The sequence below is a fragment of the Schistocerca serialis genome, chromosome 9, assembly GCF_023864345.2.
Source record: "Schistocerca serialis cubense isolate TAMUIC-IGC-003099 chromosome 9, iqSchSeri2.2, whole genome shotgun sequence".
NCBI classification, from domain to species: Eukaryota; Metazoa; Arthropoda; class Insecta; order Orthoptera; family Acrididae; genus Schistocerca; species Schistocerca serialis.
The window spans coordinates 342,047,659-342,071,139 of NC_064646.1; the positions used below are offsets into that span (position 1 = coordinate 342,047,659).

Below are 23,481 nucleotides of genomic sequence, written 5' to 3' on the forward strand. Positions count from 1 at the left end.
AAAATAACAATGTGTATGATGTATATACTGTACCAACCTGACTTGTCCTACATTGTTTGTGCAAAATATGTACCTAAACACGATTTATAGGACCAATAAAGAAATACAAATACAATACAAATACTGTAAGAGAATACAGAAATAGCTCACTTTTTGGTCAAAGCCATACAACAGTGATGTTGCTATGTGGCCAATTTTTGTTTGATGCTGCCCATATGTTTTCTCATAGTAGAGGTGGAATAAATGACAATACATCCATTTTGTTTGTATAGGACAAAATTTGTATGTTTCTCATCTGAAATGTGGACTTTAGCATGAAACTTATTCCAGATATCACTCCTCCTCTAACATAACACAGCTGTAATTTGTACACTACATTCATTAATTTTCGTCGTACGTCCTCTATAGTCTCACAAACCATAGCATTGCTAAAGGCCATCTGATGTCGACAGTCGGTCATTTTGCTTTGTCAGTGCTACTTCACAGCAGTGAGTTCATGTGCTCATCATCTCTACTAGCAGTGAGTCATGACTATTGTTACATTCCTGCATGCTTCAGTAAGAGAGAATAATTCAACAAGTATGAAGTGACCATAGTGCCACAGTTCTCAGAAGCTTCATACTCACAGAGCTACAGTGGAAATGAAGGAAGCCATTAGTTTTGATGTAAAAGCGGCACCTTGATTTTTAAAGGATGCAACCCACAACATTAGACTCGTACTTGTTTCATTTCTGATTACTAAAATATATACACACACACACACACACACACACACACACACACACACACACAGAGTTACATGGTATTGTTGATACAAATGATATATTGTAAAAACAATTTGTGTGTTTATAGTCAGAGAAGCTGGTATTTGAGGGTGGAAGAATCTAGAATAGCTATTTCCATAGAGCATGTTGTGCTCAACAATGTATTCTGTCACTCAACGGTGGGTGAATGCCTGATTGGTCACTGTGCCCATGTGAGAGGCTGTGAAGAAGTTACAGCCAAGCTGGTGTATAATATGACTGCTGTCACAGGTGTCCCTGCTTCTGATAGGATAGGATGTGCTAGTGGTGGGATGGGAATACAATGTGCTGGTTATATACATACAACACATCTTTCATTTGTTCCTTCCTCGAGGCTGTGACCCATATGCCAAGAGATTGGGGGCATGCATGACATAAGGAGGAGACATTACTCATATCTGAGCAATATAAGCAAAAATCTGACAGATGATGTGGTTTTATGTTGTTCCAGTCCAAGGTGTTATTGGGTAATACGGAGAGAGGTACTGCATACTGGCAAAGGGATTGCTCATCACTATGGATACACCATCTTCTTTAGTGTGGAAGGGATAGAAGTTATTGAAGTGGAAGTACAGCCAAGGTTGGAGGGTTTTATATTGAGCCATCAGAGAGGTTTAGCTCAGCATCTAAGATGATTGCAAGTTGAACGGAAAAGGTCAGGATGAAAGAGAATAGAAGGTGTTAAGGCTGTGGAGAAATGAGGATAGAGCATGTTGCCTCAAGTTCACATCGTGAAGGTATAGTCATTGAACTTGAGCTCCTCTAGGAATTTATGATTTCTCATTGTGCTGAAGTTCTCCCCTAGATGAGTGATAAAGAGGTTGGAAAAGGACGGTACCTTGTGAGTGCTTGTGGCCATATCACATATTTCCCCTTTAATGATAAGTAGTTTTCGGTAAGAAATTAATTGCTCATATCTTTAAAGAATGAGAAAGTCTATTTGATGTCAATAGGACATTGGAGAAAGCAGTGCTTGATGGTAGCAAGGCCATGGACATGGAGGATGTTAGTGTAAAGAGAGGTGATGATTTCAACAATGATAAGCAGATATCCAGGTGCTAATGGAGTGGCGGTGGTGGAGAAGAAAGAAGTGGTCTGTGTCTTCGATGTAGAAAGTTAGGCTATGAGCAGTGCCTTGAACATGTTGGTCAAGTAGAACCAAGATTCCAAGTGCAAGAACACAGTAGCCAGCTACTATGGGGTGTGATTCGGTTCATCAATTTTGGGAAGTCTATAGAATGTGGGTGTACAGTGGATAGTTGGGTTAGGGGGAAGATGGATTTGGGGAGAGGTTCTGGAATGGGTCTAGAGATTTGAGTGGGTATTTGAAGTTATCCTGGATTTCTGGTATGGGATCACTATGTCACTTTTTAAACCCATAGTCATCATCATCAAGACTTATAGATGGAGAGGCAGACAGTTTCTCATAGGTCACCATTGTTTATCGTCACAGGAGAGGTGGTACTTTTATCTCCAGAGAGGATGATCAAATCAACATCTGTTTTAAGATTTTGGATGACTGTTGAGGGCCACAGTTGCACAGTGGTGAGAAGTGTCAGAAGCAATGTTCAGTGTTAGCTTTTGGTTTGTTTTGGTCAGAGATGTTGGTGACAAAAAGTGTTTCCACTGTAGGTACTGAGTGAAGAAGAGTAGAAGCTGTGACTATTCGAGCACAGTTGAATGTGAGTGTGGCATTGAAAGTGAGATCTTTTAAAAGGACTGTAACTTCAATGTGATTAAGGTTCTTGTTGGGTAAGTCAACAACACTACTCTGGGTTTATTTGAACTGTATTATTGTGATATGTTGGAAGTTTTAGGAAATGTAGCAGATTTATTTATTTATTTATCTATTCTTGTCCAAGACATCATACAATAGGAACAATATAATTATCAAATAAAATTAAAATGTACTGTTCTAAAGCAAATCTAATTTCTTCACATACAGGTACACAGTGTAAATGGTGAAGCCATTTTAACCTCCATACACTCTCAGCTTTAAAAGCACCAAGCATATAAATTACATTGTTGTTGTTGTTGTTGTTGTTGTGGTCTTCAGTCCTGAGACTGGTTTGATGCAGCTTTCCATGCTACTCTATCCTGTACAAGCTTCTTCATCTCCTAGTACCTACTGCAGCCTACGTCCTTCTGAATCTGCTTAGTGTATTCATCTCTTGGTCTCCCTCTTCGATTTTTATCCTCCACGCTGCCCTCCAATACTAAATTGGTGATCCCTCGATGTCTCAGAACATGTCCTACCAACCGATCCCTTCTAGTCAAGTTGTGAAACAAACTCCTCTTCTCCCCAATTCTATTCAGTACCTCCTCATTAGTTATGTGATCTACCCATCTAATCTTCAGCATTCTTCTGTAGCACCACATTTCGAAAGCTTCTATTCTCTTCTTGTCCAAACTATTTATCGTTCATGTTTCGCTTCCATACATGGCTACACTCCATACAAAAACTTTCAGAAACGACTTCCTGACATTTAAATCTATACTCAATGTTAACAAATTTTTCTACTTCAGAAACACTTTCCTTGCCATTGCCAGTCTACATTTTATATCCTCTCTACTTCGACCATCATCAGTTATTTTGCTCCCCAAATAGCAAAACTCCTTTACCACTTTAAGTGTCTCATTTCCTAATCTAATTCCCTCAGCATCACCCGACTTAATTCGACTACATTCCATTATCCTCGTTTTGCTTTTGTTGATGTTCATCTTATACCCACTCTTCAAGACACTGTCCATTCCGTTCAACTGCTCTTCCAAGTCCTTTGCTGTCTCTGACAGAATTACAATGTCATCGGCAAACCTCAAAAGTTTTTATTTCTTCTCCATGGATTTTAATACCTACCCCGAACTTTTCTTTTGTTTCCTTTACTGATTGCTCAATATACAGATTGAATAACATTGGGGATAGGCTACAATCCTGTCTACTCCCTTCCCAACCACTGCTTCCCTTTCATACCCCTCGACTCTTATAACTGCCATCTGCTTTCTGCACAAATTGTAAATAGCCCTTCGCTCCCTGTATTTTACCCCTGCCACCTTCAGAATTTGAAAGAGAGTATTCCAATCAACATTGTCAAAAGCTTTCTCTAAGTCTATAAATGCTAGAAATGTAAGTTTGCCTTTTCTTAATCTTTCTTCTAAGATAAGTCGTAAGGTCAGTATTGCCTCACATGTTCCAACATTTCTACAGAATCCAAACTGATCTTACCCGAGGTTGGCTTCTACCAGTTTTTCCATTCGTCTGTAAAGAATTCGCTTTAGTGTTTTGCAGGCGTGATTTATTAAACTGCTAGTTCGGTAATTTTCACAACTGTCAACACCTACTATCTTTGGGATTGGAATTATTATATTTTTCTTGAAGTCTAAGGGTATTTCGCCTGTCTCGTACATCTTTCTCACCAGATGGTAGAGTTATGTCAGGACTGGCTCTCCCAATGCTGTCAGTATTTCTAATGGAATATTGTCTACTCCGGGGGCCTTGTTTCGACTCAGGTCTTTCAGTGCTCTGTCAAACTCTTCACGCAGTATCATATCTCCCATTTCATCTTCATCTACATACTCTTCCATTTCCATAATATTGTCTTCAAGTACATTGCCCTTGTATAGACCCTGTATATACTTCTTCCACCTTTCTTTGCTTAGAACTGGGTTTCCATCAAAGCTCTTGATATTCATGCAAGTGGTTTTCCTTTCTCCAAAGATCTCTTTAATTTTCCTGTAGGCAGTATCTATCTTACCCCTAGTGAGAGAAGCCTCTACATCCTTACATTTGTCCTCTATGCATCCCTGCTTAGCCATTTTGCACTTCCTGTCGATCTCATTTTTGAGAAGTTTGTATTTCTTTTTGCCTGCTTCATTTACTGCATTTTTATATTTTCTCCTTTCGTCAGTTAAATTCAATATTTCTTCTGTTACCCAAGGGTTTCTACTAGCCCTCGTCTTTTTACCTATTTGATCTTCTGCTGCCTTCACTATTTAATCCCTCAAAGCTACCCATTCTTCTTCTACTGTATTTCTTTCCCCCATTCTTGTCAATTGTTCGCTTATGCTCTCCCTGAAACTCTGTACAACCTCTGGTTTAGTCAGTTTATCCAGGTCCCATCTCCTTAAATTCCCACCTTTTTGCAGTTTCTTCAATTTTAATCTACAGTTCATAACCAATAGATTGTGGTCAGAGTCCACATCCACCCCTGGAAATGTCTTACAATTTAAAACCTGGTTCCTAAATCTCTGTCTTACCATTATATAATCTATCTGATATCTTCTAGTATCTCCAGGGTTCTTCCATGTATACAACCTTCTTTCATGATTCTTGAACCAAGTGTTAGCTATGCTTAAGTTATGCTCTGCGCAAAATTCTACCAGGCGGCTTCCTCTTTCATTTCTTAGCCCCAATCCATATTCACCTACTATGTTTCCTTCTCTCCTTTTTCCTACTCTCGAATTCAAGTCACGCATGACTATTAAATTTTCATCTCCCTTCACTACCTGAATAATTTCTTTTATCTCATCATACATTTCATCAATTTCTTCATCATCTGCAGATCTAGTTGCATATAAACTTGTACTATGGTAGTTGATGTGGGCTTCGTATCTATTGTGGCCACAATAATGTGTTCGCTATGCTGTTTGTAGTAGTTTACCCATACTCCTAATTGTTTGTTAATTATTAAACCTACTATTGCATTACCCCTATTTGATTTTGTATTTATAACCCTGTATTCACCTGACCAAAAGTCTTGTTCCTCCTGCCACCGAACTTCACTAATTCCCACTATATCTAACTTTAACCTATCCATTTTCCTTTTTAAATTTTCTAGCCTACCTGCCTGATTAAGGGATTTGACATTCCACGCTCCAATCCGTAGAACGCCAGTTTTCTTTCTCCTGATAATGACGTCCTCTGGAGTAGTCCCCGCCTGGAGATCCGAATGGGGGACTATTTTACCTCCGGAATATTTTACCCAAGAGGACGCCATCATCATTTAACCATACAGTAAAGCTGCATGCCCTCGGGAAAAATTACGGCTGTAGTTTCCCCTTGCTTTCAGCCGTTCGCAGTACCACAACAGCAAGGCCGTTTTGGTTAATGTTACAAGGCCAGATCAGTCCAGACTGATTACTTACAGCATATTGGTGATATGTGTGTCACATTTAACAATGTTTGTTGCCTGTTATGTGGGGACGGACATGTTTCCACTCATAATCATGTTGAATTTTACAGATATAGTCCTGCACATACCCAACAGCTTACAACTACTACTCTCACAGCACGTCATGTAGGCACAAATCTCCCTGATAGGTAGCTTACTGGCCCTTGCACATTCATTTAGCAGCATACCGTGTACTTTTCCGCTCTCACACATACACATAACCATTACAAATCACAGAGAACATGCATCAACCAAAGAGCATGCCATGAGAGAAAGTTGTCGGCAGAGAAGCTGCAGTCATGTGATCACAGTCTTGAGTGCAAGTCATTAATTCTTATTAAACTTCTGACATTATTTACTTTGACAATACTTATAAACATTATAGCAGTAATTTGATGTTCATTGTTGCTGCAGTGATATTGCATAGTCTTATTACATCTTTTTAAAAGTGGCCGTAGTTTTATGTACCATTACTGAAATAGCATCTGTGCTTGTCATTACACAAGTGGCACAACATTTCTGTTCTTCGCTACTGTAGTAAACTGTCCTTACATTTGATCACAGTTCAATGTCACATCGATCTATGAGCTTATAAAATTATTCACAATACTATAAAATTGTTTACAATACAGTCAAATACTAAATTGATTTACATTTGTCATTGTTGTATAAAAATAAGTACCTATTTGGCAATATTTTTTCACTGAAGCGGTTTCACGTGTTTGTTTTCCTAAAATAATGTATTAAATTTAATAATTCTTGTCATTAGTAAAATATGATAACTACTCTGCAATCACCAACCAGATTTTATTGCGATAAGATCAGTCATTCTAAAACCCAATTCACATAGCTCATAAAAGACAGTTAAAATTGTCAAAAAATCTTCTGTTATGTAAGTCTTCTGTTCATTCAACATTTGTATTGATTGCTTTATATGGTTGTCATATACCTCAATCTCTTCCAAGATATCCATGGTTTTTACCTTATCTGCTCTGTGTGAAAATTTTTATGTTTTGTTTGTGTCTAATGTAGACTGGCTGTTTTCTCTCTCACGTATACTAAACTTGGATGGATTACTTTCACTCTGTTTGATATGTTCTTTAAACTGTGTGCTAAAGTTTTCCTGTTTTGGTCAATGTAAAATTCATCGCAATCTCTGCAATTTATTTTGTAGATTCCTGATTTATTGAAAAGCAGCTGTTTCTGTGTTTTGTGACGTGTAATGTTGCCCAGCATGTTGTCAGTACAGAAACTAATGATTTCATCATTTTTTATTAACTGCTTCACTTTCAGCTTCTTCTGGTATATTTCTTTAATCATGTTTGGATTGTAACAATTATTTGTAGCCATGGCTTCTAATATTCTTAGTTCTTTATCAATTTCTTGTTTTTCTAATGGAAGGCTCATAATTGCGATGCAACATGGAATGGAAGAATTCTATTTTGTGAGCAGTTGGATGACAAAAGCTGCTGCTAACTAAACTTTCGATAAACTCCAGATTTATGGTATTTGCTATTTTTAAATCAAGGAAGCTGATACTCTTTCCCGATTCTTAATTCCATGGTAAATTTCAAATTCTTGTGCATGTTGTTCAGCTTTTGGTGTATGGAATTTTATCTTCAATGCTACTGTTGGATCAATATGTCATCTGTGTATCATCAGTTAAGTATAATTTTATCCATGCTCCACTTATATGTCTTGAAAACAAACCTATCTGTCTACATGGTTAAGGAAGATAGTTGCAAGTATACCAGCAAGACAGCTTCCCATTACTAGACCATCTTTTTGCAAAAATATTTCACCTTGAAATGAGAAATATGTAAGTAATTTAAACAGTAATTATTGTAATATGCAAACATAATGTTATCCACTAATACATTTACTTACTTATTGTACTTGTGACTTTGGCACAGAAAGGTCTGACTTTGGCACAGAAAGGGGTAAATTATGCTGCCACAAAAGTCTTTGTTCACCTACCAAACAGCATCAAAAGCCTGGCAGATAGCCAACCAACATTTAAAAATAAATTAAAAGAATTTCTAGATGACAACTCCTTCTACTCATTGGCTGAATTTTTAGGTATAAATTAAGGGAGGGGGAAAAAAACTTAAACATTAGTGTCATGCAATATTTTGTGTAATGTAATATCTTGTGCAGACATCTTTTATTAACCTGACACGTTCCACATCATTACGAAGTACCGAGCGGGGTGGTGCAGTGGTTAGACACTGGACTCGCATTCGGGAGGACGACGGTTCAATCCTGCGTCCGGCCAACCTGATTTAGGTTTTCCGTGATTTTCCTAAATCGCTCCAGGCAAATGCCGGGATGGTTCCTTTGAAAGGGCACGGCCGACTTCCTTCCCCATCCTTCTCTAATCCGATGAGACCGATGACCTCGCTGTCTGGTCTCCTTCCCCAAAGCAACCCCCCATTACGAAGTGTCGTATTCATGATCTATGGAACAAGTATTAATCTAATCTAATCTATTGCAGACATTTGCTAATGGCCTAAGGCTGAAACTGGCCATTAATGTAATTTATATGTAATGTATATTAAAGGTATAAAATTGACAATCTGCGGTGATTAAAATGGTTCCATCAATTAAGCAAAACAAACTTAGTTAACATAACTGAGTCAACACATGAAAAACATATTAAATATAATGATGAAAATAGTATCTACAAAGATTTACGGATGTTCCAATCCCAAAATTAATCCAGAAAATAGCAACCTGAATATCTTTGTTATTTGCTGTTACTAAAAAGTTGTCTAAGATACATGCTTCACCCAGCTGTCTTCAGATTAGCACGCAGGATGGATATTGTAATTTGTAGCATTCACAGAATTCATGAGTTCTATTGTAGCTTCACTTTTTCGGATTATCTTCACAGCAACATACCCCCATCCTTAGGGTGATTCAGAAGTTCCCAAGTTGTGTAAGGGTGTCTAAAACCACCAGAAAATTCCTACTTCTGTTTGTTCCATGAGCCTCTTGGAGATGAGTAACACCACAGTTTTATTCTGTGTTTATTTGATGGTAATGGGGTTGCTTTGGTTGATTGTAAATAGCTCTCTTTTTATTTCAGTCACAGTGGCTGAGGAACATTTCCAAACATAAGACGTCTGCGATCTGTCTCTCGCTTTTGTTTTTCGATCTGTGCAACCATTCCTCTCCTTACACCAGGTCAGGTGGTTTGCAGGGATAGGGCAAAGACATCTTGTAATAACATGTCCTATCTTGTTCACTGCCACTGTTATTTGTTTTACATGAGTAGAGTTTCCTCGAGCTGCTTACTCTGCGACAGAAGACACACAGGCAAAGCAGATGTACAAAGGACTGTGGGTTGCACTCCCCATCCGTTTTGTCAGCTTTCATATTATATTGTTCTGGGTGCCTATTTTCTACATCTACATACATACTCCAACAAGCCATCATATGGTGCTTGGTGGATGGTACGCTGTACCATTACTAGTCACTTCCTTTCCTATTTACACAGCATTCTGTATATGTGAGCTTGACTGTCAGGTATTTTGTGTTAGTCCAGTGTGAGTGCTGATATCTGTTCCATGTTACATTAAGTTCTTTCTTTGTCTTTCTGCTGCACAGATGGATAGCACAGTTTCTTTTTTTTTTTTTTTCGGGGTTGGGGTTTAGATGATTATTACTGTAAGAAACATCTAAGTTCTCGAGTGCTGCCACTATTTTCTTTTCCATCCCTGAAAGTTTTGTCCTGAAAGGTGACACTGTATCATCTGTGTAGATAAAGGAATGAGTGTCTGGTTTAATAGTCCGGTCATTCATTTATGCATTAAACAGCAGTAGGGTGAGAACACTTCCTTGGAGAAGGCCATTTACATGACTCATTTTTATTTGTAGGAGAACAAAGAATCATCCATTTTGTAATAATCATAGGAAGAATTGTGCCAGTCTATACTCATTCACTGTATTGTATACTTTTGTTATCAGCTTCTTATGATTGTATCTTAGGTTGCTTTGAGATCAGTGAAAACCATCTTCTGTATTTTGCAAGAGGGTCAGGATTTGACCACAGCATGACTTGCCGTGGCAAATACCTGCTTGTTCTCTACTAATAACTTGATCTTCATAGACTGAAATGTGGCTAAGGTTCCTTCTTTGTAATACTTCAAGAAGTTGACGTAGAGAAATAGGCTTGAAGGTTGTTAAATCTGTTCTGTTATTCCCAAGCTTTGGTAATGCAACAATCTTACCCTGCTGCAGATCCTACAGATTTAATTTTAAGAAGACATGGAAGAAGTCAGCAGGGTCCCTGGACACCTATGATATGATTAAAATGGAGACACTGAGGGTAGGATAAGTCTTTTGGTGGGTGGTGGTATTCTGATGTGGGAGTAGAAAGACAACAAGTTGGATAACTGTTGTTGATAGTACTCATATTTGGTCTGGAGAGCAAGGACTTCGGTTTGGAAGATAGGATGTAGGTAACTGTGTTCGCATGATATGAGTGAGTTATGGAGGAAACAGAGTTAGTTCAGAGATGTCTAGAAATCTGCTTTTGTAATACTGAGTTTGACAAATAGGGATTGGTGGAATTTGAAGACTTAACTGTATCGAAAAAAAGAGTGCATTTCTAGGAGGAGATTTTTATGGTTAGTCCATTTGGGGAGGAGGAGGGGGAGGGGAGAATTCTGTGAGTTAGTAGCATTCCAGGAACACCATGAAGGGGATTGAGTTATAGCTAGGAATACTGACATTTTAAATCAGAATGTGGGGATGCAGATGTGGTCAGTTTGTAATGAGATGTAGCTGTAAGGAGAGACACGGAATGTAAATGACTTCATGGAGTGATCATTGTGGTAGACACTGTAGGAGGACACTGAAGACAAAATATGAGATATGACTGTAAAAAGGTCTGTGGGAAACTATTTCAATTATTATTAAATTGTTATACAAGCTCGTTTAGTAGACTTAATTTAGTGAACTGTGCACTGTGGTATGAGCAATTGAAATTGCTGTTTTTTGAGCCTCATTCATAGCTTGCTAGTTGTGGTGCTACAATACATGGAGGCTCTTATGGCAGAGCATGGCAACTTTATGAAAAAATTGCATGGTAAATTGAGTTGTTTCTCTGTGACACTGTTAGTCGACATTTACAAGGATCATTTTATAAATAATGCACGTGATTGTGAGACTAACAGTTTCATTACATAATAGTAGTGTTTTAGTTGCAGTTGAAGGCTTATGGAAGAAAAAGATAACAGTGCTTTGTCTCCTCTGAAGTGTACTATCTTTTAAGTAACATTGTCTTTAAGTGAGACCTGCATGAGTCTGTGGGGCTCATAGGTCAGACATTATCACTGAAACTTTACATGGCAAAACTCATCCAAGTTCTGCTGTGCTTCTGAATATGCTCACAATGAGTTAACAGTATGCCATGATACAGTAACACAGTGGTCATTGTGGTTATGTGAGCATAAACAGTGGTTTACAACCAGGAAACTTTGACACATTAATAAATAACAGTTAATTACTTAATTATTACAATCCATCCTGGATTTACACATTAATAAACGGATGAAATGTAAAATCTGTGACGGGGTGCTATTGTAAAAGATCATTCTGGAATTTGTGACAAAGTTTCTGATATGTGGGCTCCACAAATATCAGTATTCTGCTTCTACATCTACTTCTATACTCTGCAAAGTACTGTGAGGTGCATGGCAAAGGGTGCTCTCCATTGTACCAGTTATTAGGGTTTCTTCCAGTTCCATTCATGTGTGAAGCATGGAAAGAATGATTGTTTGAATGCCTCTGTGCATGCAGTAATTATTGTAATCTTATCTTCACAGTTGCTATGTGAGCGTTACATAGGGGTTTATAGTATATTCCTAAAGTAATCATTCAAAGCTGGTTCTTGAAACTTTATTAATAGACCTTCTCGTTATAGTTTATGTCTATCTTCAGGAGTCTTCCATTTCTGTGCCCTCAGTTTCCCTGTGACACGCTCCCATGGATTAAACAAACCTGTGACCATTCATGTTGCTCTTCTCTGTATATGTTCAACATCCCTGTTAGTCCTGATACAGGTCCCACACAGTTGAGTAATATTCTAGAACCGTTCATGTGAGTGATTTCTAAGCAAACTCCTTTGTAGATTGATTGCACTTTCCTAGTATTTTGCCAATCAACTGAAGTCTACCACCTGCTTTACCCACAATGAACCTGTATGATCACTCCATTTCATATCCCTACAAAGTGTTACACCCAGGTATTTGTATGAGTTGGCTGATTCCAGCAGTGACTCATTGATATTATAGTCATAGGATACTACATTTTTCATTTTGTGAAGAGAAAAATTTTACCTTTCTGAACATTTAAAGCAAGTTGCCAATCTCTGCACAATTTTGAAATCTTATCAAGATCTGACTGAATATTTATGCACTTCATTCAGATAGTACTTCATTATAGATAACTGTGTTATCTGCAAAATGCCTGATTTTACTATTAATATTGTCTGCAAGGTCATTAAGATACAACATGAACAGCAAGGGTCCCAACGCACTGCCTTGGGGAACACCCAAAGTTACTTCTACATCTGATGATGACTTTCTATCCAAGATAACATGTTGCATCCTTCCTACCAAAATGTTCTCAGTCCAGTCACAAATTTCAGTTGATACCCCATATTACTATACTTTTGACAATAAATGTAGGTGTGGTACTGAGTTAAATGCTTTCTGGAAATCAAGAAATATTGCATCTACCTTGTTGCCTTGATTGAAAGCTTTCAATATGTCATGTGAGAAAAGTTCGAGGTGGGTTTCACGTGATCGATATTTTCAAAATCCTTGCTGGCTGGCATTGAGGAAGTCATTCTGTTCAAGGTACATCATAGAATACTTCTCGGTTGTGTGAGACCCGTATCAGATAGGACTAACAGGGGGTGTTTAAGACATACAGAGAAGGGCAGCATGAATGGTCACGGTTTTGTTTAATCCATGGGAGCAGTGTCACAGAGAAACTGAGGGCACAGAAATGGAAGACTCTTGGAGATAGATGTGAACTATCCCAAGCTCAGAATATGTTCTAAGAACCTTCAACAAACAGATGTCAAGAATACTGGATGGTAGTTTTGTGAATCACTTCTACTACCCTTCTTGTAGATGGGTGTGACCTGTGCCTTTTTCCATGAACTGATCACAGTTTTTTGTTTGAGGGATCCACAATAGGTTATAGTTAGAAGAGGGGCTAAATCAGCCGCAAATTTAGTATAGCATCTGACAGGCATTCCATCAGGTCCCCGAGCTTTGCTCAGTTTTAACGATTTCAGCTGTTTCTCAACACCACTGACAGTAATACTCATTTCACTCATCTTTTCAGTGGTATGGGGATTAAATTGGGGCAATTCTCCTGGATTTGATAATGGAGTTAAGCATTTCAGCTTTTGCTTTACTATCCCCCATTTCAGTTCCTATCTCATTCACTAGGAACTGGACACTTAACTTTGGTGCCAATAACAGCCTTTACATACAACCAGAATTTCTTTGGATTTTGTGAAAGATCACTTGACAGTATTCTACTACCATAGTCATTGAAGGCATCACATATTGCTCTTTTGACAGACAAAGGTGTTTCATTCAGTATCTCTCTATCTACAGCTTTACACTTTGTTTGACACCTTTTATGCAGTAATCTCCATTTTTTTAGAACTTCCTTTACAGTGACTGTATAGCCTGGAGGTTCCCTCCAATTAGGAACTGTTCTACTGGGTACATATCTACCAGTGCGTAGTCAACTATTCTCATTGTGATGTGAAACTACTGATTTTTTTAATCTAGTTTACTGAATATATACATCTTTTTACTTGTTTTGGTTGTGCTTTGTACTTTAGTAATCACTGTTGCCACAACTGTATCATGTTCACCAATATCAGTTTCGATGTGGACGTCCTCAAATTATTCAGGTCTATTTCTTGCCATTAGACCCAATATATTCAGGGTGTATACGACCTGGGATATCCGGGAGATACGGGAAAAAACCGGGAATCTTTTCGTTTGGGAAAAAACTGGGAAAAACCCAGGAATTTTTTTGAATTCCGGGAATTTTTCATTGTTTTAGTTACCAGTTAAATTTTTGTGATTTTGACTGGTAAGAACCAATACTCTAACGAAAGATATTACTGTATCCCGCTTCTGCAGAATAATACTGCAGCAACAAAACAGGAACGAGAGGGGGGGGGGGGGGGGGACGAAAATAAAGCTTAAGTCGCGAAGGAAATGCGCCATATACAACAACAAAACACAGTTCTCATACAAGCATCTGCCAACCAAAATGTGTCAAAGGCTTTAGAAGAATATGCAGTGCTTCCTAACAACAAATTGCCTCCGATGAGCGTGACGTGACAGCTGTTTACATTAGATTCATTTGAGCAGTTGCGGGCAGGCTCTTGCGCATGTGCAGTTGAGTTGCATATGAGTAGTACCTTCTCGCGCTTCTGGCTACAGATGTGTGACGGGCGCCACTATCCAAATTTCTCCGTTTCGGAAATATCGTAGATCTGGGGCTGATGCACAGAGCAGTCTGAGTTGTTGTGGGGAAGTGGGTAGCCCCACGTGACCTGTGTTTATGTTTAGTGATTTTGCTGTTTCCTCTTTGTTTATTGCTCTCACATTAAATGAAAACAAAACAGATTTCTGTGGCCGGGAGCTACCAAATGAATTAAAATACGTTCGCATAATTATGGAAGGCTAAAATATGTTGTTAGTTTCAGGCTTTATTTCTACCTTTCTGACAGTCAAGCATTAATTGCCTTGCAGAACAATGAAGTTATTTTTGTCTGTTTGCTAAAGAGATTTGGCTTTTTTTAATCTTTTGTGCAGAGGCAGTGAATTTATTTGAAACGAAGTGTTTAATTTCACACTGTTGGCCAGTTTTTACTGTTCGCTGCATTTCAAGTGCATGTTTTCCATCTTCTAGCTCGTATGGCATTATGCCATAATAAAGAACCAATCATGAGATAATACAGTACTGGTACCCAAGAAAATTTACATCCGAATCTGCACTTAACGATTGTGCACTTTAAGCCGAATTATGGATTATAGTATGGTTCACGAAATTCCGATGCTCTTGAAGTATCCTTTGATGTCTTGTTTCTTTTATGACATAATGCAAGATCTTTTAACGTAAATTCTGATGCTCTTGAAGTATCCTTCGATGTCTTGTTTCTTTTATTACATAATGCAAGATCTTTTAATGTTCTACACGTACGAAGATGTGGGCTTCCTGCGTCATCCTAGCTGTGCAGGCGCAGCGACGCCTGTTATTTGGTGCTCTCTGGCAACTGCTGAAACGAACCAATTTCTAACAGGTCACGGGAAAATATTGCGAATGGTGGCTTGAAAAGTGTTACTTTCAAAGTGAATTTCCTTTTACGCAAGATGAACTACGTGCCAGAAAGTACGATGAATTTCTTAAATCACAGAGCGTTTGACTCTCATTTAAAAATCAACTCTTTGAGGAAAACCATCTAGAAGAATTTCCAGCCCAGATCAGACATTTACGTCATTATTAAAAATTTTACTGGCACATTTGTGTGATGTATCTTAAAGTATAACACATGCAAAAAGATCAGCGTTATATGTGGAAGCTTAGATTCTCTTGCAGCTTATTGATCTTAGAGACCAACATTATGTATGAAAGCTTTGTTTTTCTTGTAGCAACACTATGTGTATTAGTTTAAACCATTAATTTTTTTTGTGTGTTCATGCTCCTTAAGAGTGATCTTGCTATTGGATGACTGCATCACGTGTCCTGTGCTGTCATCAGCTGCCGAGATCACATGACATGAGCCATGACTGGCTTACAAAACCGCATCGCAATCTCAATTTCATTGCCTTGGAAAGTAACATGCACTGTTTGGTGGAATTCGAATTTATACGTCTGTAACACGAAAAAATGCAGCGTACATGTTGCTGCACATCATAGATCGTTCCAAAGCGTATTTTTTTTCCACCCTGGGTTTCGTTTTCTAAAGTGCCGGCAAATTCTACGTGTGTGTATAAAACCATAAACAATCTAAGGATTGATAAATTTTACAGTGCCGAGGAAAAGTATACTGTCACTTAAAACGGAAAAAGTGTATTTTCACCCGGCAGAAAGTGTCTTGTCAACTGGGAAATCCGGGAAAAATCCGGGAATTTTTTTTCCTTGTCCATGTATACACCCTGATATTTCCATCATGAGTGGGGTTCCTAACTATATATTCTAGGGAATGCATTTAGTAATGTTTTACAGGATGTCTTGTCACGCCCACATTCTAACCAATGATTCAAACCGAAGAGTAAATTCTGTGCAGTTGAACCTTCACAACTTTACAGCTGAACAGGAAAAGAAACAGCTGGACACTGCAGTCTTGTTGAAGTGAAGATTCTTCTGTTGAACTGTCACTATTGCTGAAACATAGGTCAGAGACTCTGAGCCAGAGTTCAAATTACAGTTTATTATGTGCATAGGCGTATCTTTTCTGTGACAAATAAATATGACAGAGTCAGTTGAAGGCTAAGCATACGTGACGATCATCATGACAGAAAGAATTGCTTGTAAAATAAGTACCACAGCAGCATATTTCTGCAATTTATTTTCCCAAAACATGACCAGTGCCTTAAGACCAGGCTCTCACCCTTCACAAAAGTTATTGTTGGTGGTGTGGCGATTGCACACTCTAACCTTGTATGCCAGTAACACAACCAGTTTGTAGTTGCAACACTTCTTTATTGATTACATATACACGTGAATTCATCACCAGTAATAAACAATTAACAGCATTTGCATATCAAGGCCCTCTCCACAATTAGTATTTCCAATATTAACCGTCACACTTGTGACAACGGGCCCTTTACGTGCCGGTAACAACAACCAAAATAATAGATGAGATAGATAACGAAATGTTTACAATGTCGGCTATCACCTTTCTCACTCAGTTTTACAGTTACTGAAAAGATAAAATTAATTTGATGCTATCTGACCTGAAGGGCACTAATAATTGTTCTGTTTACACTTAGCATTCTACTACACTCAGTGTCCAGAAGATTCTAGAATTTGTGCAAGCTTAAGGCAAAATGCGAATTTGATGAACAAGTGATTCGTAAAACCAGAAAATTCTAAATCTATAACTAAATTAAGAAATGACGTTCAAGTGAACCAGCTACCTTCAGCGTGCCACTAAGCACCAAATCCAAACTTACAAATGCGAGGTGCTATTTCTAACCACTTTAGTAACATAATTTAATGGCCATTCCAGAACATAACTCGCCTCGCCACCACTGCAGTGAATGTTTTACTGGCCACTAGCATGAGCAACTGCAACAGTCAACAGTCCTTAAGTGCACAATAATATTCACTATGTATAGAAGGAAGAACCCACCACGAAAACTTGCTGATTAATTTTATTTTCTTCATGTGAAATTCACACGCCATCCAGCTACATAGCTCTCGAGGTATTAGCAAATCCTGCGGCAGACTATGGGGTACCCCGGTTCCCGAGTTTAACCTGATTGAGATGCACCCTGGAATTATGGCCAGACGAGAGATCGTTGACTACAAGGTTGACCGGACTAAGGATTTTCACTATCTGGCACAGGCCCCTGAATCGTGGCATAAGCTTGTCTTTTGGACCAAACCCGGTTCTGCCAGCAACATCCCTGATGAACACGAGATCCCCGACCTCACCCTGAAAGGGGTGCCTACCTTTGTTATACCGAGCTGCTTGGCACCGGTGGGCCAGATCAATGTTATTTTTAGCCCATTTCCAATTTTCCCGCAAACTCACCGGAGCAACCTGGCATGGAAGAAGGTCATTAATGTCCCATAAAATGGAGAGAGGAGAGTTCGGGACATAAGCAAATATTAAACGGCTAGACGCAGTGCCGGTGGACTCATGCCTGGCAGAGTTGAAGGCTTGGTTTAGCCAGGGTAAGGTAGCATTCCAATGTGTAAGTGTTCGTGAATGATAAATGCAGAGAGCAGCCTTCAAATTCCGATTGACACGCTCCGCAAAGGATGCCTTTGGATAATAGGGAGTAGTTGTGATGTGTTTGATCCCATTAGCAAAGCAAAACCCTTTGAACACTTTACATAAGAAGGTGGGAGCATTGTCACTGACTAAAATTTTCGGAGGCCCAAACCAGGAGATGATACTAGACAGCTGTTGCACCGTAATTTCGGCACCTCTGAACCTTGTGGAACAATTATGGAGGTCTGGTAAAGGTACTGACTCTAGCATGACCTTCTGGTTTAAGGAGCGGTAATCAACCACGGCCCGATAGTCACTGCTCTGTCCCTTGGGAACGAAAAAAACAGGCAAAGCATAGGGAGAAGTTGGATACCTAATGACCCCATCCTGTAACATGTGATCGATCTCCTCACGTAATATTTTCATTTTGGGTGGGGAAAGACTGTAAGTTGCATGGCGCACCGGAGCACTATCAGTCAGCAGTATATTATACTTAATTAAATTCGTCATTCCCAGTCTGGTGGTCAGGACCTGGGGATAATCATCTACCAACCACTTCACCTATCGAGCTTGGTCGAGATCTAAGTGAGATACCTGCACCTGCTCTGCGTCCTCGGTCACCTTGTGCACCTCAGTCACATGATTGCAACTACAAAAGCTAATTTTGCAATCAGGCCGGAACTTGAAATAAAACGTCCCCTCTGAATAGTCTAATACCAACTGTGTTGCCTGAATGAAATCACACCCTAGAATGAGAGGGGTGTTCAATCCGTCAGCTATCAGTAATGAGATCGGCCAAGAAAACCCTTGAACAGACACCTTAACTCTTACCTCCCCCAAGACAGGCAACTCTTGCCCATTGGCCACATGACATCTGTACTTGCCAGGACAAAGGTTAGTAAATCTCCACAAACGCCTAAACTCCAGGTACCACAGCTTATCTACCAAAGATTGGGAACTCGAATCAAGCAGGCCACAGATCGGCTCATTTCCCAGAGACGCACGCACGTAAGGGAAGTGGGAAATGGACGATTACCCCACAAACGGGGCAGTCACCCGGCCCTTTCCTAGTCAGCTGCCACCTCACCCCTCCCCCACTTTGGCATCACTTAGACGCACATTCACGACACTGCACCGGGTACTCTCAGACAGGGAGCTTGACAGCGGAAACAGCATCGGACGCTAGACACGTTCTGCATAAGGTTCGTCGGCACCTGTGGCTCGTCGATTCGTGGGGAGCGAGTTTCGGAGACTAAGTTTTGTCTCTGCTCATCAGCAAATGTTAAGGCATCCACCATATTAATCAGACTGTGGAGTTGTTGGAAACTACCCGGCCTTTCTGCCAAAACTAACTGTATGCAGTATTGCGGGCGAATTCCCTCCAGTATGCGGTTAACACAATCCTGCTCCAAAACAGTTAACCCCAGAGCGATTACTGCTACCCGTATATGCTCAAAATAGTCACTTAAACTTTCATTACTAGCCTGAACTCGCCAGTAAAATTTTTGCTCTAGAGCCACCCTCATACGTCTCGACAACCTACTATCAATAACCCGCTGTCGAAGTTGTGTCAACGAACCCTCACCTTGTAAGACTTCTGCCACCAAACTACTAAGTCAGCCTTTCGTCACTGGGTACAAGGCGGCCAGCACAAGGGAATTGGAAACATGCAAGGCATCAGCATTCATCTGCAACTTCACAGTAATCCACAAGAATGACTGAATTTGGTCTAAGTTGTTTATAGCTAATTCAGTAATCCCTTGTAACAATCCACGGAGAGGGTGGGGTAGCTTAGGGAACTGATTTGACAACTACACCTGCACATCCACTACAGGGTGCATTTGGTGCGCCCTACTATCTGACCCTGCAGTTCGAGTACTCTGTCCAAGAAGATCGCCTCCACTGCCCGAAGATAACACCAGGGCCCGTGTATGCAATGCCTGCAATTTGTCTTTGAGGTGAGCAAATGACTTAAGGATGGGCGGAGCCATGCCTACTGTGGCTAAATCGATAAGACAAGAGTTGTATTGGGCTAGGTGGGCCTGAATGCGATACAACTGTTTAGGAGTAGGTGGATGAAGCTCAAAAAGGGAAATAGTTGCCGCTAATTCAGCCAGGGAAGTAGATAGACAATAAAGAAACTGACTCCGATTGGTGAAAATGTCCTTGGACAACAACACTGGAGTGTCAGCTGCGGCATGAAGTCGGGCTGATAAATCGACTACGCTGCCCTCGGTTGACAAGTTGCGTATATGTAACTCATGCACTCGATGATCCCGACGCAAATATGCGTTGCCAGGGTAGATTCGACTGGCCATGGCGACAAGAAAGTTCTGAAAGCAGCAAGTCCGCAGTATTAACAAAAGACAAGTCAGAAAAGAGACAAAAGAAACAATATAAGGCGAAGCGTAGCAACTATAAAGAGACAAAAGCCATCAGCAGAAAGAGTGCTCTACTATCATTGGCATGGCGATTGCACACTCTAACCTTATATACCAGTAACACAACCAGTTTGTAGTTGCAAAACTTCTTTATTGATTACACATACACATGAATTCATCACCAGTAATAATCAATTAACAACATTTGCATATCAAAGCCCTCTCCTCAATTAGTATTTACAATATTAACCATCACACTTGTGACAACGGCCCCTTTACGTGCCAGTAACAGGGACAAATTCAGAGTGTACAATCCCTTTGATGTCAAAAAAACAGATCAACACCGTTTTCACATTCGATTTAACTTGTTGAGCTTTTTTTTGGTCGAGGTGAGCCAGGTGACTTCCATTGTGATGACTGTTGTTTACTTTCTGGATCGTACCCATAGCACCATGACTCATCACCTGTAATGATTTTGTTGAAAAAATGTGGATCATCTTTGAACGCGTCCTTCACTTTGAGACAGGCTTGAATGCGACGATTCCTTTGATCTCCGGTAAGAAGCTTCGGCACGAATTTTGCTGCCACTCTTCACATCCCCAAATTGATGACCAAGATGCGCTGAATTGAGCTCCAGGGCAACCTGGACAATTTCTCAAGTTGGTCGACGGTCCTGCGTCGACCTTCACTGGTGAGATCACGGATTTTGTTGATGTTGTCTTCGCTTCGAGCATTTGAAGGTCGACCGGAATGGGGCCGATCTTCAACCACTATTTATCCCTTTTTAAACTGAGAAAACCATTCATACACTTGTGTTTTACTAAGAGCACGGTCTTTGTAGGCTGTTTGAATCATCGCAACAGTTTCTTCTGCATTCTTGCCGAGCAAGAAACAAAACTTCACTGCCGCACATTGTTCGTAAGAACTAGCCATTTCCTCATGTCACGTCTGCACTGTACGCATACTCAAACAACTTCCAAAGAAACCACACTTCTCACTGTTGGGTGACGCCGCATGGCATGGCATGGAAAGTACTACCTCATACTGCCTATATTTTGGATTAGAATCCATCATACTTTGAGTTATTTCTTAACTTGAAACACCCTGTGTGGGGATGTCATGCTTCTTCTTTGGAAGATCTTCCTACCACTGTTGTTATGAACCACTTGACATATAAACAGAGATGTTGTCTTTGATAGAATAACAAAGTTGGACACTTGTAATACCAATTCTTTTCGTGTAAAAAAAATATGATGATGACTGAGCTTTCATTGGTAAAACAACAGATTATTTACATACTGCTTAATATTTCAGATGATGCTTCTCCAGCGAGTTCTGTCTCGCAGGACACGAGACACATTGCCGAGTCCATCATACCTGGAGCTGTTGCCCACAAACAAGAGGAACTTAGCCAGTTACTTCTGGAACAATGTCACTGAAACTCTTGCAAAAAAGTTGAATCAAGCTGCTGAAGGTATGGTGAAGTTTCAGGTTTTGTTACAGGTAGTAGAAAGGTTCAAAAACACTGATCATATTCATTTCATGAATTGAAGTACTTTTCTCTGTTGCAACATAGTATTTATTTAAGTCCTAGATGCATTTTATCTTTTATATAAAAAGCATCTTCAAGGGATTTGTCTCCTGTATCAATATAATTTTGAAATTTGCTGACAGGTTAAAAGATTCTTGCCGAGAAGTTTCAAATCAGTACAGACTCCATTGCACCAAGAAAATTCATTCTAGTGTAATACTGTTTTACCTATAATACACATAGATCCAAATAGTTCACCCCGTAATTTACACCTCAGTACAATGTTACTTAAAGTTACTTGTCTGTCCTGCCAAAATCTGCATTTCGTCTCATCTGATCATAGGTTACAGGGTACACTTCCATTTCACATAAGTGACATGGACATTCACCTTCTAATCTAAGACCAGGTGAGAGAAAGTTCCCCAAGTGCCCCATTCTGCTCTCTCATGATGTCTAATAACTAGATACGGAGCACCCAGCAGTAGGGGCAGCACAATGCACCTAATATGAAAAACATGTTTTTGGGGGTATCCGGATACATTTGATCACATAGTGTAGTTCATGATTTTGCACCACCCCAAAAATGAGCGGTCAGTTGTTAAACTACACTATTGGACTTTGCTGACATGAAATGTCATAGATCTTATTTATTGACATTGCTCAGACATTGTACCATTTTTACATATATCAAAATGTGCATTGCCATTAAACACTGACAACTTGTGGACCACAAGTACTTGAACAATTTACCGTTTTTAGTCAACTTTATTTGAACAGTTAGATGAACAGAATGATATATATATATATATATATATATATATATATATATATATATATATATATATATATATATATATATATATATATAGTTTCTGTGGTAATGCTATGTAGTTATACTTCAGGTAATCCTAGACATACATCGCCATCACTCAGGTTATATCAGCAAAAAATAACCAATAAAAAAGTTGTTTGGGCCAGTGAACTTGTAGATCTACTAATTGTAGTTGTTATTTTCTTCCAAGTTTTGTCATATTATGTGGAACTTATTTAATTTGATATATGTTGTAGAAGTTAGCACCAATCTATACACTATGCAGCTTTGATAAATGAAAATAAATATATAACTTTTAAAATTGGATACAATTCTATTAAAACTGTCTTTCTTCATACATAATATGTCAGTGTTTGTTTACGCTTTTGTAGGTTCCTCATTTCTAAAACAGGCTCTTGAAGGTGAATACCCCAAGTTTCTTCGGCTGTACCTAGATCTGTGTAAGCGACTGCAAACAAATAAAATGAGTGTTATGGATCAGGCTGAGCCTACTATGATCAGTGAGGTGCCCTCCAAAGGCACAAAATCCACAGTGAGCTTTCCTGTCAAGTAAGTGTCACAACAGCAGCATAGAGCACATGTTATACAAAGAAAACTTTTATACATTTTTGCATGATATTCCTACCATAAATACCTTCCTCACAAAGTAAGTTCCACATGTGTTGATATTTTGCACAGAATATAATATTGTGTGTGTTGTTAACTCTGTGTCCACAGGGCACTGTGATATTGTGAGGTGGCTGTTAACACAAAATTTGGTGTTCTCGGATTTGA

The 23,481-nt window shown here is 39.3% G+C and overlaps 1 protein-coding gene across 1 annotated transcript in view; it reads left to right on the forward strand.

Annotated features, from left to right (window-relative positions):
* Positions 1 to 23,481, forward strand: part of LOC126419208 (conserved oligomeric Golgi complex subunit 5) — a 143,495-nt gene that overhangs the window by 75,391 nt on the left and 44,623 nt on the right. Inside the window, exons 8-9 of the mRNA XM_050086344.1 lie at positions 21,659 to 21,818; positions 23,079 to 23,256. Coding sequence (XP_049942301.1) covers positions 21,659 to 21,818; positions 23,079 to 23,256 — 338 coding nt within the window. The remainder of the gene's footprint in view (positions 1 to 21,658; positions 21,819 to 23,078; positions 23,257 to 23,481) is intronic.